Here is a 16,527-nt window from a genome sequence, read left to right as displayed (position 1 = left end):
GGTAAATTTTTTATATTTAAAAAATAGGGACGTTTTCCAAGAGTAAGCCAGTCTAGGGCAAAAGGCTTGAAACGCTATCAAATGGTTAAGTTTTAAGGAAATAAAGAGGAATAGTGCGAGGGCCTTAGGAATTTAATGAAGGCAAAATTTCATTTGTTTTTGTAGTTAAAGTTTTATAAGTAATGTTAATAAACTTAGCCCCTTAATTTATGTAGCAGCATTACCCATCTTTCGATTTTAATTGTTGTGCGGTCTCAACACACGAACTACCTTAGTTTATCAATTGCTAGCATTTTTCAATATCATGAAGGTGTTTTGGATCCTTTATGATCATAAATACTCGTTGAAACCGTAAAAATAGAGACTTATTAATGTTACCCCAAAGCATCAAATGCTTAAAAAAGACGAAATCAATTTTTAAATCAAATTTAAAGAAGTCTAATAAATTTCTGCAACCATGTGTTACGTTCATAGGAGTCCAGTACTGATTTTAAAAATATTAAACATGCCACATTCCCCTTAACAGAAAAAATAATCGAGAAATATTGAAAAAAGTGATCAATCTAGAAATTAAAATAATATTTCATAGTTATGGTTATTTGGGTTGAATTTCTGATCTTGGAACCAAAACAAAATATTGGTATCCTTTTGTAGAACGGAGATATATTGACTTTTAATCCATATTCCCCCATATTTTATAAACAAACCAGAGAAACAATTATTTTGACAACAAAATTTTGAACCCAAATACTAATGGGAATGAAATGAAGGCTTTTTGAGCAACCGCACGCATCGTAAAAAGGAGTTATGACAGTTTTACCCTTAAATCCCCTACAAATTTTAAATTAAAAAGTATGTTCGGACTTGAAAACTTTGCATCAAATGAGGCCTATCTTGTTTGCCGTTTATCAAGATATCGAATGAAGGCTGTTTGAGCTAACGCACTCATCGTCAAATGAAGTTATGACCGATTTTCCATCAATTTCCCAATATTTATAATATATTTCAGAAAAAGCATGTTCCGACTTGACATTTTTTAACGAAATGAGTCTTATCTTGTGTCATTTTTATTTTCAAGGAATCGAATGCAGGCTGTTGAAGCCACCGCAGACATCGAAAAATGGAGTTATGGCTGTTTTTACCCTCAATTCCCCTATATTTTGCAATAAATTGAGAAAAAAGCATGTTCCTACTTGAAAATTTTTAATCAAATGAGACTTATCTTGTGTATTTTTTTTTTTCGAGAGATCGGATGAAGGCTGTTTGATCGACCGCGTGCATTGGAAAATGGAGTTATGGCAGATTCACCCTCAATTTTCCTACATTTTTAATTTAGTTTGGAAAAAACTTTTTCGGTTTAAAAAATTTAGAAGAAAATGAAACTTATCTTGAGCCTTTTTTTTCGAGAAATCAAATGGAGGCTGTTTGGCTGTTTTAACCGAAACTCCCCTACATTTTTAATTATTTCAGAAAATGCACGTTCGGACTTGAACATTTTCAACCAAAGGAGATTTATCTTGTGTGTTTTTTTTTCGAGGAATCGAATGAAGGCGATTATGGAAAATGGAGTTATGGCTGTTTTCCTCACCATTTCCCAACATTTTTCAATAATTTCAGAAAAAGCAAGTTCAGACTTGAAAATTTAGAACCCAATGAGACTTATCTTATGTGGTTTTTTTTAGGAAATCAAATGAAGGCTGTTTGAGCCACCCTCAAATCCCCTACATTTATAGATAAAAAAATTATGTTCGGATTTGGAAATTCAAAACCGAATGAGATTTTTGGTGTGTGTGTTTTTAACGAGGAATCGGATGAAGGCAATTTTTACCACCGTAAGCATTGGAAAATGGAGTTATGAGAGTTATGACCGTTTCATAAATAACTCCATTTTACGAAGCTTGCGGTGGCCCAAACAGCCTTCATTCATTTCCTCGTAAAGAATTACACAAGATAAGTCTCATTCGGTTTTAAATTTTTAAGTCCGAACATGCATTTTCTCTGAAATATATGCAAACTGTAAGAGAATTGAGAGTAAAGCAGCCATAAACTCAATTTCCTTCATTCGATTCCACGGGGAAAAATAACAGCAGATGGTACACATTTGTTCCAGAATCGTCCTGCGCGGACAAGTTAATTCTAAATTAATTGAGAAATGTTGGAAATAAAACAGCCATGATTCCTCAAACAAGCTCAAATAGCCTTCATTCGATTACTCGAACTTAACCCCATTTCCCAATGCGTGCAGTGACTCAAATAGCCTTCATTCAATTTTTCGAAAATCACACAAGTTACGTCGCACTTTCTTCAAAATTTTCCGATCTGAACAAGCTTTTTCGGAACTATATTGAAAATGTAGGGAAATTGAAGTAAAATGGCCATTACTCCATTTTCCAATACTTGCGGAGGTTCAAACATTCGATCAATTCCTTCGATCTCTCGAAAAAAAAAATCACACAAGTTAAGACTCAATTGATTCAAAATGTCCAAGTCCGAACATGCTTTTTTCTCAATTAATTGAAATGATGTAATGGAATTGAGGGTTAAAACAGCCATAGCTTCATTTTACGCTGCGTGCGGTCGCTTAAATAGCCTTCATTCGATTCCTTGAAAAAATCACAAAAGATAAGTTTCATTTGGTTCAAAATTTTCAAGTCCAAACATGCTTTTTCTGAACTATATCATAAATGTTGGGAAATTAATGGTAAAACAACCATAACTTCATTTTACGATACATGCGGTGGCTCAAAAAGCCTTCATTATATTTCTCGGAAAAATTCACACAATATAGGTCTCATTTGATTCAATCATACGATTAAATAATCAATTAATTGAAAAATTGTAGGGGAATTATGGATAAAACGGTCGTAATTCCTTTATCAAATGCGTGCGGTTGTTCAAAAAACCTTCATTCGGTTTCTCAGAAAAAACACGCAAGATAAGTCTATTGTGTTCAAAATTTTGTAGCTCAAACCAGTGCTTCTCTGGCTTCTATACAAAATAAAGCGTAAATAGCACTATATCTCCGTTCGTAAGCTCGTGCGGCGTCTGAAACTATGAGCAATCATTACTCCTGACATTTTCACTAAAGGACGTATTTTTCATAGATTTGGTTAATGTAGGATGATAGATACTGCATTTCTTCGCGTTTTCCTCCACAGTGCAATGGGTGTAACTCACACAAATGCACCTTTTTATGTTATTTTATTACTTTTTTGTTAAATTGCGTTCAAAGTCACCAAAAAGGTTCTAAACTCCTCAATTGCACAATGCATGCCTTTGAGTTGCATCTTTTCGTAGCTATTTTTAAGGTAATTTTTTTTTACTTTCGAAAATCATCCGTATTTCATGATCACCAATTTGCATGTTGAACTCAAATTTTTCGTTCAAACTCACAGTAATTTTTATTCACAAAAAAATTCTCCTTCAGCTTCATCATCAAATATCAAAATAAATCAAAGTCTTAGGGTTTCCGAAATGTTGGTACTAATCTCCCCTAAACCTTTTATTCCAGGTCATCATGAAGAAAAAGAACAACCACGCTGGAATCCGGTACGAGTACACCCTATCGAAGAATGCCACCAAGTACCACTCCCCGTACTACTGGAAGTTAACGGATTGGACGCTCTGCTCGGCCACCTGTGGAGGGGGGAGACAACATCGCGAATCGCTTTGCCTACATCGAGGCGAGGGCGTAGTGGACGATAGCTTCTGCGAACAGAACGCCCACAACAAACATCCGGGCAGACTGGTTCGAGAGTGTAACGAAGATCCATGTCCGGCCGATTGGTGGATTGGTCCTTGGCAGCTGTGCTCTAGCACCTGCCGAAAGGTGGGACCGGAAAGTTCCAGCCCCGTGAGGAGACGCTCGATACTGTGTGTGGATCAAAGTCTCAACGCTTTACCGGACAGTCGCTGCGAGGGCAAAACTCGACCAGCGGATAGCGAACCCTGTCCGGGTCGGCTTCCGATATGCAAAGGGCTGCTCGATGGACAGATTCTCGTCGAAGATGTCCCCGCAGATTACGAAGAGAACAACACCATCTGAGTTGGGAATTGGTGTGCCGCTGCAGGAGGAACTGCTGCTGGTCCAACGATGTTTTTATTATGTTATATTAACATTCTGCGTAGCTGTTAGTTGTAAATCAGTATTTAAGGCAAACGAGAGTCTTGACGAGTATTTTTGGAGAAAATGTCGTAATTATTACGCATCGACAAAACGAAAGAAAGTATTACACGCACACACCCTTCACAAACACAAACATACGAACGAAACGATCGCTTCAATGCCACCGCGCCAAAAGGAAGTGCTAGTACAAAGTCATACAAACAGGACGATTTCATGAGAAAAGAAAACGCATACCTTCATAAGTTGTATCTTTACTCACAGTTAATATTAAATATTTACATTCTTCTATTTAAAAGTATTGATTAAAACCTAGTGAATAGCACGTAAGTTATTCGAAGAATATACCTACGCTAGTAATAATACTTGCAACTTTTTTGTTTTAACTCCGAAAGTTTTGTTAGGAATGTTGAGAGTTCAACTTTGATCCCTTTTTAAAATTTCCTGAGCAGCTTCAGCAGCTGAGATTTAGATTCCTCATCACGTCGTCGATCGTTATGAATTAGATAAGGCTACATACTTCCGCCCTCTAGAAGCGAGTGTTGTCGGGCATCTTCACGAAATAGGCGACCTTATTTTGGGGCACGTGATAGTTGTGGATCCAGCGATTGCCCTTGCGTAGTGATCCGTCGATTCCGTCCTTCCAGACGCCTTGCGGTAGGTATACTGAAAAAAAGTAAGTCAAATTAAGTGAGAGTGTTTAACTATTACAGTCAAGTTGATTGGCATCCAAATCCAGGCATCCAAATAAAATATTCAATGAACAGAAATTCAGGTTATATTTTACATTTTTTTAAATCTTTGGTAACTTTTGGTCATTTAAGTCATTTTTGTAATTCCTGTCATTTTTGTCATTTTTGTATTTTTTTTCTATTTTTTTTAGTATTTGTAATTTCTGTAATTTTTGTTATTTTTGTCATTTTTTAAATTTTAAAATTTTAAAATTTTGTCATTTTGGTCATTTTTGTCATTTTTGTCATTTTTGTCATTTTTGTCATTTTTGTCATTTTTGTAATTTTTGTCATTTTTGTCATTTTTATCATTTTTGTCATTTTTGTAATTTTTGTCATTTTTGTCATTTTTGTCATTTTTGTCATTTTTGTCATTTTTGTCATTTTTGTCGTTTTTTGTCATTTTTGTCATTTTTTTCATTTTTGTCATTTTTGTCATTTTTGTCATTTTTGTCATTTTTGTCATTTTTGTCATTTTTGTCATTTTTGTCATTTTTGTCATTTTTGTCATTTTTGTCATTTTTGTCATTTTTGTCATTTTTGTCATTTTTGTCATTTTTGTCATTTTTGTCATTTTTGTCATTTTTGTCATTTTTGTCATTTTTGTCATTTTTGTCATTTTTGTCATTTTTGTCATTTTTGTCATTTTTGTCATTTTTGTCATTTTTGTCGTTTTTTGTCATTTTTGTCATTTTTGTCATTTTTGTTACTTTTGTCATTTTTGTCATTTTTGTCATTTTTGTAATTTTTGTCATTTTTGTCATTTTTGTCATTTTTGTCATTTTTGTAATTTTTGTCATTTTTGTCATTTTTGTCATTTTTGTCATTTTTGTCATTTTTGTCATTTTTGTCATTTTTGTCATTTTTGTCATTTTTGTCATTTTTGTCATTTTTGTCATTTTTGTCATTTTTGTCATTTTTGTCATTTTTGTCATTTTTGTCATTTTTGTCATTTTTGTCATTTTTGTCATTTTTGTCATTTTTGTCATTTTTGTCATTTTTGTCATTTTTGTCATTTTTGTCATTTTTGTCATTTTTGTCATTTTTGTCAATTTTGTCATTTTTGTCATTTTTTTCATTTTTGTCATTTTTGTCATTTTTGTCATTTTTGTCATTTTTGTCATTTTTGTCATTTTTGTCATTTTTGTCATTTTTGTCATTTTTGTAATTTTTGTCATTTTTGTCATTTTTGTCATTTTTGTCATTTTTGTAATTTTTGTCATTTTTGTCATTTTTGTCATTTTTGTCATTTTTGTCATTTTTGTCATTTTTGTCATTTTTGTCATTTTTGTCATTTTTGTCATTTTTGTCATTTTTGTCATTTTTGTCATTTTTGTAATTTTTGTAATTTTTGTCATTTTTGTCATTTTTGTCATTTTTGTCATTTTTGTCATTTTTGTCATTTTTGTCATTTTTGTCATTTTTGTCATTTTTGTCATTTTTGTCATTTTTGTCATTTTTGTCATTTTTGTCATTTTTGTCATTTTTGTCATTTTTGTCATTTTTGTCATTTTTGTCATTTTTGTCATTTTTGTCATTTTTGTCATTTTTGTCATTTTTGTCATTTTTGTCATTTTTGTCATTTTTGTCATTTTTGTCATTTTTGTCATTTTTGTCATTTTTGTCATTTTTGTCATTTTTGTCATTTTTGTCATTTTTGTCATTTTTGTCATTTTTGTCATTTTTGTCATTTTTGTCATTTTTGTCATTTTTGTCATTTTTGTCATTTTTGTCATTTTTGTCATTTTTGTCATTTTTGTCATTTTTGTCATTTTTGTCATTTTTGTCATTTTTGTCATTTTTGTCATTTTTGTCATTTTTGTCATTTTTGTCATTTTTGTCATTTTTGTCATTTTTGTCATTTTTGTCATTTTTGTCATTTTTGTCATTTTTGTCATTTTTGTCATTTTTGTCGTTTTTTGTCATTTTTGTCATTTTTGTCATTTTTGTTATTTTTGTCATTTTTGTCATTTTTGTCATTTTTGTCATTTTTGTCATTTTTGTCATTTTTGTCATTTTTGTCATTTTTGTCATTTTTGTCATTTTTGTCATTTTTGTCATTTTTGTCATTTTTGTCATTTTTGTCATTTTTGTCATTTTTGTCATTTTTGTCATTTTTGTCATTTTTGTCATTTTTGTCATTTTGGTCATTTTTGTCATTTTTGTCATTTTTGTCATTTTTGTCATTTTTGTCATTTTTGTCATTTTTGTCATTTTTGTCATTTTTGTCATTTTTGTCATTTTTGTCATTTTTGTCATTTTTGTCATTTTTGTCATTTTTGTCATTTTTGTCATTTTTGTCATTTTTGTCATTTTTGTCATTTTTGTCATTTTTGTCATTTTTGTCATTTTTGTCATTTTTGTCATTTTTGTCATTTTTGTCATTTTTTGTTTGTTAAAATTTACAACATCCTGTTCCGGATACATATGGATGCTGAATTTTCGAATTGCAAGATTATTTTATGAAGATGCAAAAGGTTTGATTTTGATCGCAAAGTTTGAAATTTTGACACCTGTATTTCGAACAAGATTCTCACCTTCACGACTAGTATCCGATCGATAAAGAATGGGCGCCACAATCATTCCATCACCGATCGAAAACTCATCGTCGATAAAGAGACAGTTGACATCGGTCGAATCCATCATCCACAGCGGTCGGATTATTGGTAGACCTTCGTCCATCGCTTCGCTAGCGTATTTTTCCAACATCGGAACGACTGTCTTTAGTCGGATGGTTGAAAGTTCTTTCGCGATTTCAGTAACGGTTTCATTTTTATATTCGGATGGGAGATGGGTGAACCGGAGTACGGGGAGGAAGGTAGCCATCTGAAGCCATCGTATATAGAGTTCAACCTCCGGGAGTGGTGGCATGTCCAGAGGGTAGAAGGAGTACATCTTTTTAAGCTTTTCCGTTGGAAGTAGGAAGTCTCCACCAACTGGACCTGGCATAAGGAAGGGGTAGCCGATGACTCCGTAGGATAGCAGGGTTGGAATGATGGTTTGGAGACCACTCCAGGAGCTGTTAACCGGAGGCAGGCTAAGGAAGGCTGGTGGTCGAGGGACCGAGATGGCACTGGAGACTCCGAAAATGTTGAGATTGCCTTCAAAGCGTTCCATGAAGATAGATTTGTACTGATCCGGGTTGTTGAGGGTGGTTGAGCATTGGTAGTAACGTGGCATACTGTAGGCATTGCCGAAGTCAATGTAAAACGAGTCGATTCCAAGGGTTTCGGTTATCTTCTGAAGATGGTTTCGAACCCACGGGATAGTGGCGTTGTTGGTGATGTCGAGGACACCCGCACTAGCTAAGCTCTTGTACCTGGTGAGAGCTGGGATACTACGTTCAGATTCTCGTTCGTAGATCAATAGTTTTTTGGTCACGGCTTCCAGGAAGTTCTCACTTTCTGTACTAATAAACAGTTGGATGGAGATTGAGATTCTGAATCCTCGTCGATGTAGAATTTTGACGGTATCTTCTAGCGTAGGAAAACGTTCGGCGTCCAGTTTGAAATCACCGATGTTCTTTTGCCAGTATTCGTTGACGAATACGTGGCCTAAACGAAGATATCCGGAGGCAATAACATTCTCAGTGTAATTGTAGATGGCGGTTTCCGTCAGTTGTGCTTGATTTGCCGCCGGAATCTGCCAGACTGGTTCCCTCAGAAGTGACTTTATAACAGCGTTGTCGTTTTCGGTTAATCCATCCCAAAGACTCTTTTGAGTTAAACCGTTATGAACCGTCTTCATGTCAGGTCCTGTACAAACTTTGTAATTCAGCTGTGGGTATTTGGAAAACTTATTCACAAACGCGAAATTGTCATTACGTCCTTGTAGACAGAACTTGTTATTGTTATCCTTATTTACGCTTATGTAAAGTGGAGTCTGTTCATCGACCTGTATAGCAATACCCTTGGAGTTCAGGAAGTATCTCTTAACGGCATTACCCCATTGTTGAACGTTGATATCGCCAGTGATAAACGGAGCAAAGTCAAACGACGCCTTTCCCAACGGATAGTCAATGCCACTAGTCAAACCTCCACCATACCAAAAACCTCGATCATCCCCAATATCGAAACAATCCGTTGGATAGAAATTATCCACCAGTGTTTCCCAACTAAACATGTAACACTTGACTTCGGGAACTGCCGTCTTCTCCAAGTTCATATAGAGCCGAACCATCGAGTTCCACTCGTAGCAAACGCTTCCATCGTCCCGCAAATCCTCCGGCAAACAATTGTACGGCTTATCAATTTTCAAACCGATCGCCAAATTCCCGGTCAACAAATCGTTCCCCTTGGGATCCAAAATGCGCAAACCCCGCGTCTTTTTGTGCAACTTGACACTTTCGAAGTAGGATTTGGCCAGCAGCTTCTGGTTGTACATGACGTAGGCGTAGCCGACCTTTAGTCAAAACAAATAGATAGGTAGGTATCGCACATTAATGAACCGACTCGCGTATTGAGACAATTATTGTTTGTTTGTTTACTTACCAGAAACACGATGATAAGAAACAACATGCCGACAAAAACGCGTAGCTTGTAGTCTTTGGTTTCTCGCTTTTTCTTGCGAATCATTGCTGGGACATTCTGTAAAAAAAATCGGTGGGAAACAAGACATGACAAATTGAGTCTCGTGATCGATAAAATCATTTAATGAATAATAAAAAATCTATTGATTACAGTATAACGGTTATAGGTCATTCATAGCTTTATGTTAGAGGTAAAATATAAAATTTGTTTTTGAAAAAAATAATCATATTCCATAGAAGAAACATCAGATACTTTTTTTCATTAAAATCAGTTTGAAACATATTTTTTTGTAAAATTTCGAAAGTAGCAAATACAGTTTTGACGTTGAGGACCCAAATTATGAAAAAAAGGTTGCGAAATAAGAATAGTATCACTTATGTTTTTCTACAAAATCAAGATTGAAAAAATCAAAATTTTTTTTTGAAACATTGTTCTACATTTTTCACGTTTACTGTAGGTATTAAAATGTGTAGTTTAAAAATCAAGATGGCTTTTATGAAGCTCATTCATATTTTTTTCAAGTGATTTAAAATGTTCTTAATTTTGTTAAGCCTTTGAAACCTCTTTGATTCAAAACATGCATGATATGGTTTGTATATAAAATGTTAAGAGTTTCAAATTCGTCAAAAAAAGTAGCTTTGAACCACTTCCATTGAATGGAATAATACATTAATTCTTTTCAGATCGAATGTTTTAACGGAAAGTTACATCTTAAGGCTAAATTGAAGGAAAATGAATTGAAATTCCCGAAGGAATTTTACGTCACGCAACAGTGTCACTGAAAAAGACAATTCTTAAAAAAGAATGCAAGATATCACCAAGCCAGACCCAAAACATTCACTCAAGTAACCAAAAGGTCAATAAAACTGGTGAAAAAATAAGTACTTATGGGTACTTCCAAGGCTATTAATCAAGCTGAAAAAAACCTTTCTGTGGCAATAACTTCAAGACTTTTAATTTCTTACGATGAGTTTTTATTTCTGCTGTGTCTTTTTCTTGTCGATATTGCGAAGTTTAAACTTGTTAAAATCAATCCTGCACCTACTTTATAATATTACTTGGAGATTCGAACCGCATTCCTTAGAATCGCGAGTTGGATGCCACCAAGCTACGATCGGTTCATAAAAAGCAGACTGTGAAAATATTAATGTAATCATAGTTTTAAATTTCCCCCGGAGTTGGAGGTTAACCACACCACCCCACCATCCCCCCTGAAGGTCTAGGAAAAAACGAGGTATTTTTCTCTACACCAAAAATTTTAAATTCTTAATCCAATGGAATGAGGTAATTCAAGAGTAAAACAACAATCTTAACTCAGAACTGATGCCAAACCTCGAAAACGAATTCTAGCCTAGTTATTTATTTATTCCAAAATCAGATTTGAATCACAAAGATCCAATCTTTTATTTTTGAAAGTTTTATTTATCGTATAATCAAATCTCAAGATCTTGATAGATTTAGCTTATTTGATTTGAGCTTAGTATTCGATTGTTTTAGAACTTAAAGCCTTTAAAAAAATTCATAGAAAACTGCATCAAAAAAATTAACTTCTGCCAATTTCTGATTTCAATATTTTAACCTTCACACCTGTGCTGAACTTAAAACAATATACTTATATTAGGCTATCATCATTTAGAATCCGGGCAGCTACAAACGTGTGTATTTTAAAAACTATTCATCTGATCGAAAAACTTTCTATGGAGGAAATGAAGGTGTTAATATGATATTTAATGTAAAAATATAAAAAAAAATTATCAATGATTTCCAGAAATACTCTAACTTTTTCATAAAATCTCTTTTTTATCTTTGCACACTTTTTTCAGTCATGTATTGATTTTTTTTACCACAGAAAAATCATTATATTTTACACAAACTCACCTGGAAAAAGCAATTGGAATCTTGTTGGAACCTTTTCATGAGTAGGCTTTTCGAAGGATTTGATCTCTTAAATCTGCTTTTAACATAATTTTTTTTTGTCCATCAAAACACATCTGTCATCTTGCTTAAAAATCGGATGCACATATTGCGATCTTTGGAACTATTCATTATTAGTTATTTACTTGGTGTCTACTAGTCAGGCAACACTTTTTGCCTGTCGCAAATGGATTTTTTGCATTATTTAAGGAGTCTGCATTCAGTTATCCCCAATAATCATAGACTTTTTACCATATTTTAGATCAAGGGTTGCACTCCGATGGTTGGTTTCGTGTTGATCCTAGAGTTTTCAAGTCAACAATGAAGAATTTTCGAGGCACAAAATGCGTAAAAGGGGCAAATTTGTGCAAAATTATTTTACCATGTCTTTTTGCATCGTAAATATCTCAAACACACGTTAACTTAAAAATCTAACAAAAATATGCAAAAATAGGCAAGGTAAACAGCTTTTTCACGATTAGAAATACCTACTTAAATTTCTGTTATGAATAGCTCAAACATTTTCACTCCCCGTTAACTCTATCAGCATAAAAATAGGTGAAATTTTTTGTGTTTACTTTATTGTATTTTTTTTTGGGTAAAGCTGACAAAAAATGTTAGAAATGTAGCATTATACCCCATTTAAGTTTTAGCACCTTTGTTGATATGTTGGTATTGTCAGAAAGTTTTAATGATGTCAGGTCAAAAAATAGAACACCAAAGTCGAAAGTCTTCTATTTTTGGACCCTTTAAAAGTTTTCCAGTATTTCCATTGATTATCTTATATTTTAGGAAAAATAACTTGTATGGTTCTCATTCTTCACAGTCGAAGTATTTTCCCTTAAAATTTTGACTTGGACAGTCAAAAAACGTCATTTATCCTTATTCACTCCAATTTCTCAAAACGCGCCCCACTAATTGAGCTGTCTGATTTATCAATGATGAGGATGTAAAAAACGTTGAAAATTGTATCAGAAAAACTTATTATTGCAAAAAACAGTATGGTAGGATTCAGAAAGAATAAGAGTTCATTGTGTGCATAGGAGTATCTTAATCTTATGCTAGCAAAATGAATTATTCACAATTTTCGGCATTTTAGGACAAAAGTAGGCTCTAGGTCCAAAGTAGGAGCACTCACCCTACTATTTTAGATCTGCTAAACACAAATAACAACACAAGCAAAAGCGTGACGTTGGAATACTTAATTCGATTACTACAAACGTTTTCAAAATCTAAATAGATGACGATTTCACACACTTTACAGCTAAAGTAAGCAGTTCAATGACATTTTCATATTAGCGAATGCTTATTTACCATACCATGAAAAATACTATGAACAAAGACGATCTACGCTTTTTAATGAATATTTAGGTCCTGGAAATGGTTTTTGAGTGATTTATCGAAAAGCGTGATTTATAAAAAATTTAAAAAATCAAACAATGATAAAATCGATAAACTACTGTGGTATTGAGAAATTCTGCAAAAGTGAGGAAAACAACTTAAACATATTTAATCAACATCTAGAATATGTTTTCCAGATAACATATATTCAAATTGAAAAGAAGTTGCGATTAGTTAAGGTTAGTTCCTGTATTTTGTTGTAATAAAATTGGTTCTTTACATTCTGTTCCATACGACCTAATAAAAGCTCACGCGAGATATGTCCTTCGGTGAAGTGAGGATGTACTATCAATTCCGGTAAGGATTTAAGAAAAAATCTTATGATTTCGATTCGAATTTCCTTGAAAATATATGGCATTGATAAAAATGTAAGTTAAAATAAAATAATAATAAAGATAGTAGAAGAAATAATCATGGGTTTCAAACCAGGATCCGGATCATGATCAGCATCAGGTTGGATGATCAGAATACAAGATAAAGATCGGATTCAAACCTCTAAATCGCATGCATGGCTTTAAATGGGGTTTACTAAAATCGGTAAATAACCAAAACCAATAATTATATTAACTGACATTTTGCACAGAATGTTATTCTGTATTAATGGCAAATGTTTGACAAGCAGTTTCAAGAGCTACAGCTAAGAGAAGTAAGAAAAACATAAAAACCTGGAAATGGATCTACCTAAAAAAAATCATTTGTCATTACCTCAGAAATCTTTGGTCCATGTATTTTTCGTATTAAAAATCGATCTGGATCAGAACTCGATCAGGATCAAGTATCAAGTAAAAGATAAATATCGAACTGCAATCAGGACAAGTATCCAGAAGCAGGATCCAGTTGCCCATCAAGTTCCAGGACCAGAATCAAGGATATGACATAGACACAGAATGGGGAAAAAGATCAGGATCGGGATGAGGTTGTGGATGACAACCAAAACCTAATATCGGAATCAATTTACAGACCAAGATTCAGAACAAGGATCAATCCATCCAAGTGGCCCTCAAGGATGCAAACCAAGAGCCGGGATCAGGAACCGGGATCGAAGCTAAAGGTAATTTAACCTTCCAAACAAGGTTTCCGAAATCCAGAAAATCTATAATTCCACATAATGTTGTGCCAATTTTCATCACAAAATCTGTGTAACAGAACATAAAATTTTCAGAAATATTGACAAATTACACACAATTTTAAAATTTTGAACGTTTTGGTAATTGGTAATGATAGTTGATTTTTCTTAAGTAAAATGTAAAATGACGCAGTTTAACATGACTTTTGAATGAAACTAGCGAAAAAAAACAAAACATCGAATTATTCCCAAATTATTTTTTAAAATAGGCATCATAAAATGTTTTTCCCTGTGCAATGATACCTAATTTTCGCATGTCTGAGAAATCAGCACTTAAAAGATCATACACTATGCTGGTAATGTCTGAATTCGTTTTTTTTTTGTTTTCAGCTCAATCTATATTTAAACTTAAACATGATTTGTGATAAAAAAAAAATTGAATGCCTAATCATCCCTTCCTTTCACTTCTTTCATATTTTAAGAAATATTTATTTGCGATGCTTTACTTTGGTGTTGGTTTGCCATCAACTTTTCATTATATTGATACTTTAATGAAACGTTATTTTGCCATCGGGAGCATAGTGAGATTCAATTATGCTGTCGCTTTGATATTGATAGCTCATTTCTGTTACAGTTTGTTATCAAGTCTTGTCTATACCCAGGGGGAGGGGTTAATTTCGCATCAGGATCGTAATCAAGTACCGGATCAGGATCAAATTTCATTTCAGGATCAGAATCAGGTTCAGGATAAGATTCAGGATAAGGATCAGGGTAAGGAATAGAATTATGATCAGGTTCATGAAAACGATCGGAAACAGAACATCAAAAAGAATAAGAATCCGGATTATATTCCAGATTCTAAAAAAATGTTTTTTGGAAAATTCCTAGCAAAAAATTTCAATTATTAAGTATTCATGAACCAAAATTAAAATATTGAGAAGAGATTTCTAGATTTGAGTCATAAAGGATTTAAAGATTCAATTCCCCAGGATTCCAAGCTGCATTTTATGTTGATAATTAGAAACATTTGCTAACAAGAAAGGTTTTGCTCATGATCTTTCGAATGAGATATAAAAAATTGCAATATGTCATAAGATGGCTGAGATATGAACGATCATAATTTTTATGTTTTTGTGTGGGTGATCCCATGCTTTTGAGGGGGCTATTTTTTTTTTTCAAATATCAACAGATTGAATATCGGGCAGTTTTCTAACCGTGTGTTATTGGTTGACTTTCGATGACGTTGAATGAAACGAAAAAAAAAAATCTACGAAAGGAAGAAACCAAGAAAAAAATTGGGCTTACGATTGACGACAGTTTCATCTGCAAACGGTGACGAACCGCTGCTGCCGCCATGCTGAAGGAAAACAACAAACGAGGCTGCACGTGATTAGCGCGGCTTCAATGGGGCTTTGTCACACACGCCTCACCAACCAGAACCGGTAAAGATCGGTTCGCGATTAATGAATTATTATTGCCGCCCTCTCACAACAGCACAACAAGAAAAAAAAACTTGTTTCGGAAAGTGTGCACGATCAACGACGATAATACCGTCTGGAAGGAAGTCGATCGGCAGATTCACTGTGCAAGATTCCTCGCCGTCATCTCATCTTTCGGGTAGCGGATTGGTCCGGTAGCTTCATAAGTCGAGAGCCGGTGACAAGTTTAATTGGAAAATTGTAGAAACGGTAGAATTGCTCATGATACAGGGTATGTGTAGCGTTCTGTCTCAGGTTTACTTTCATTCGTGTTCAGAGATTACAAAAAGTTGGAAGCTCTCACCTTGCATTCATTTGCTTTTTCAGTTACCGGATGTTATAAGAAGAATCACATTTATAATATCATCGCCGAGTTTTATGAATAAACTATACTGCACGATACATTGAAAAAGTTGAACTGAAGCTTAGTGAGATAAATTTTAGTTAATTATAAAACTACATATTGTGTTCATTGAACTTTATTTTACATTTTATTTGAACCTGCTTAAAATTTTATGCTTATGCTTAATTTGAAAATTTGGCGGATTGCTTCAACTATCTGAAAAGGGTTCAAAAATTTGAAAATATAATTCGGAATTTTAAAATAAAATTTATGAAAATGAATGCTGTAATACCTATATGCATTCAAGAACGGGTGAACTGATCACAAAAATTTACAAAAATCTTTAATACGCTCAGCCGCCTCAAGATCTAGAAAGCTGAAATTTGGCATGGGTGCACATTATAATCAGAAATCAAAGAAAATATTTTTAGATTTTCGGATGACCTCTTTTCAAGTCGGTCGTCCATACAATGCAAAAACTGTTTTAGCGATATTGACGTTATTATACATCGGATTGAAATGAAAATTTGAACATCGCTGTTTTGAAAGATGGGGAAATTCAGCTCAGGTATCAAATCAAGGGACATGGGTCGGCCAAAAAGATCGTCCATATCAACTATTTAATGTTTTTGCGATATTGCCGTTATTAAACATCGGATTGTGATGAAAATTGAAGGTATATTTCTCAACAAACATTGATATGCGTTTCATAAACATTATAGAATCATCGCATAAAACTCTAAAAATCAGCATTTACCTACCAATGTGGAGGCAATATACAAACATATTCTAACTTCTGGCTTAAGCGATAAGAATAATGCAAATTGGACGATATTCAACACCTTATTTGTACATACTGGAATTATACAAGGCAGCGCATGTTTTTCTAGGGACAATATTTGCTGCTTCTCTAATTGGACAATTTTTCCAAATCATATGGTT

General features: G+C 33.7%; 2 protein-coding genes across 5 annotated transcripts in view; one reads left to right on the top strand and one right to left on the bottom strand.

Annotated features, from left to right (window-relative positions):
- Positions 1 to 4,495, top strand: part of LOC129751872 (A disintegrin and metalloproteinase with thrombospondin motifs 7) — a 33,341-nt gene extending 28,846 nt beyond the window's left edge. The window contains exon 5 of the mRNA XM_055747627.1: positions 3,512 to 4,495. Within this exon, the coding sequence (XP_055603602.1) occupies positions 3,512 to 4,045 (534 nt within the window). The 3' untranslated portion in view covers positions 4,046 to 4,495. The remainder of the gene's footprint in view (positions 1 to 3,511) is intronic.
- The window catches only part of LOC129751871 (myogenesis-regulating glycosidase), a 60,082-nt gene continuing 47,916 nt past the window's right edge, over positions 4,362 to 16,527 (bottom strand). For all 4 annotated transcript variants that reach the window (XM_055747623.1, XM_055747624.1, XM_055747625.1 and 1 more), the window contains 3 exons: positions 9,345 to 9,440; positions 7,392 to 9,255; positions 4,362 to 4,789 (listed from right to left, as the gene is read on the bottom strand). In XM_055747623.1, the coding sequence (XP_055603598.1) occupies positions 4,653 to 4,789; positions 7,392 to 9,255; positions 9,345 to 9,440 (2,097 nt within the window). In that variant the 3' untranslated portion in view covers positions 4,362 to 4,652. The remainder of the gene's footprint in view (positions 4,790 to 7,391; positions 9,256 to 9,344; positions 9,441 to 16,527) is intronic.

Source organism: Uranotaenia lowii, chromosome 3 (assembly GCF_029784155.1).
Source record: "Uranotaenia lowii strain MFRU-FL chromosome 3, ASM2978415v1, whole genome shotgun sequence".
Classification (NCBI taxonomy): Eukaryota; Metazoa; Arthropoda; class Insecta; order Diptera; family Culicidae; genus Uranotaenia; species Uranotaenia lowii.
This window is presented reverse-complemented; position numbering and strand designations above follow the sequence as displayed.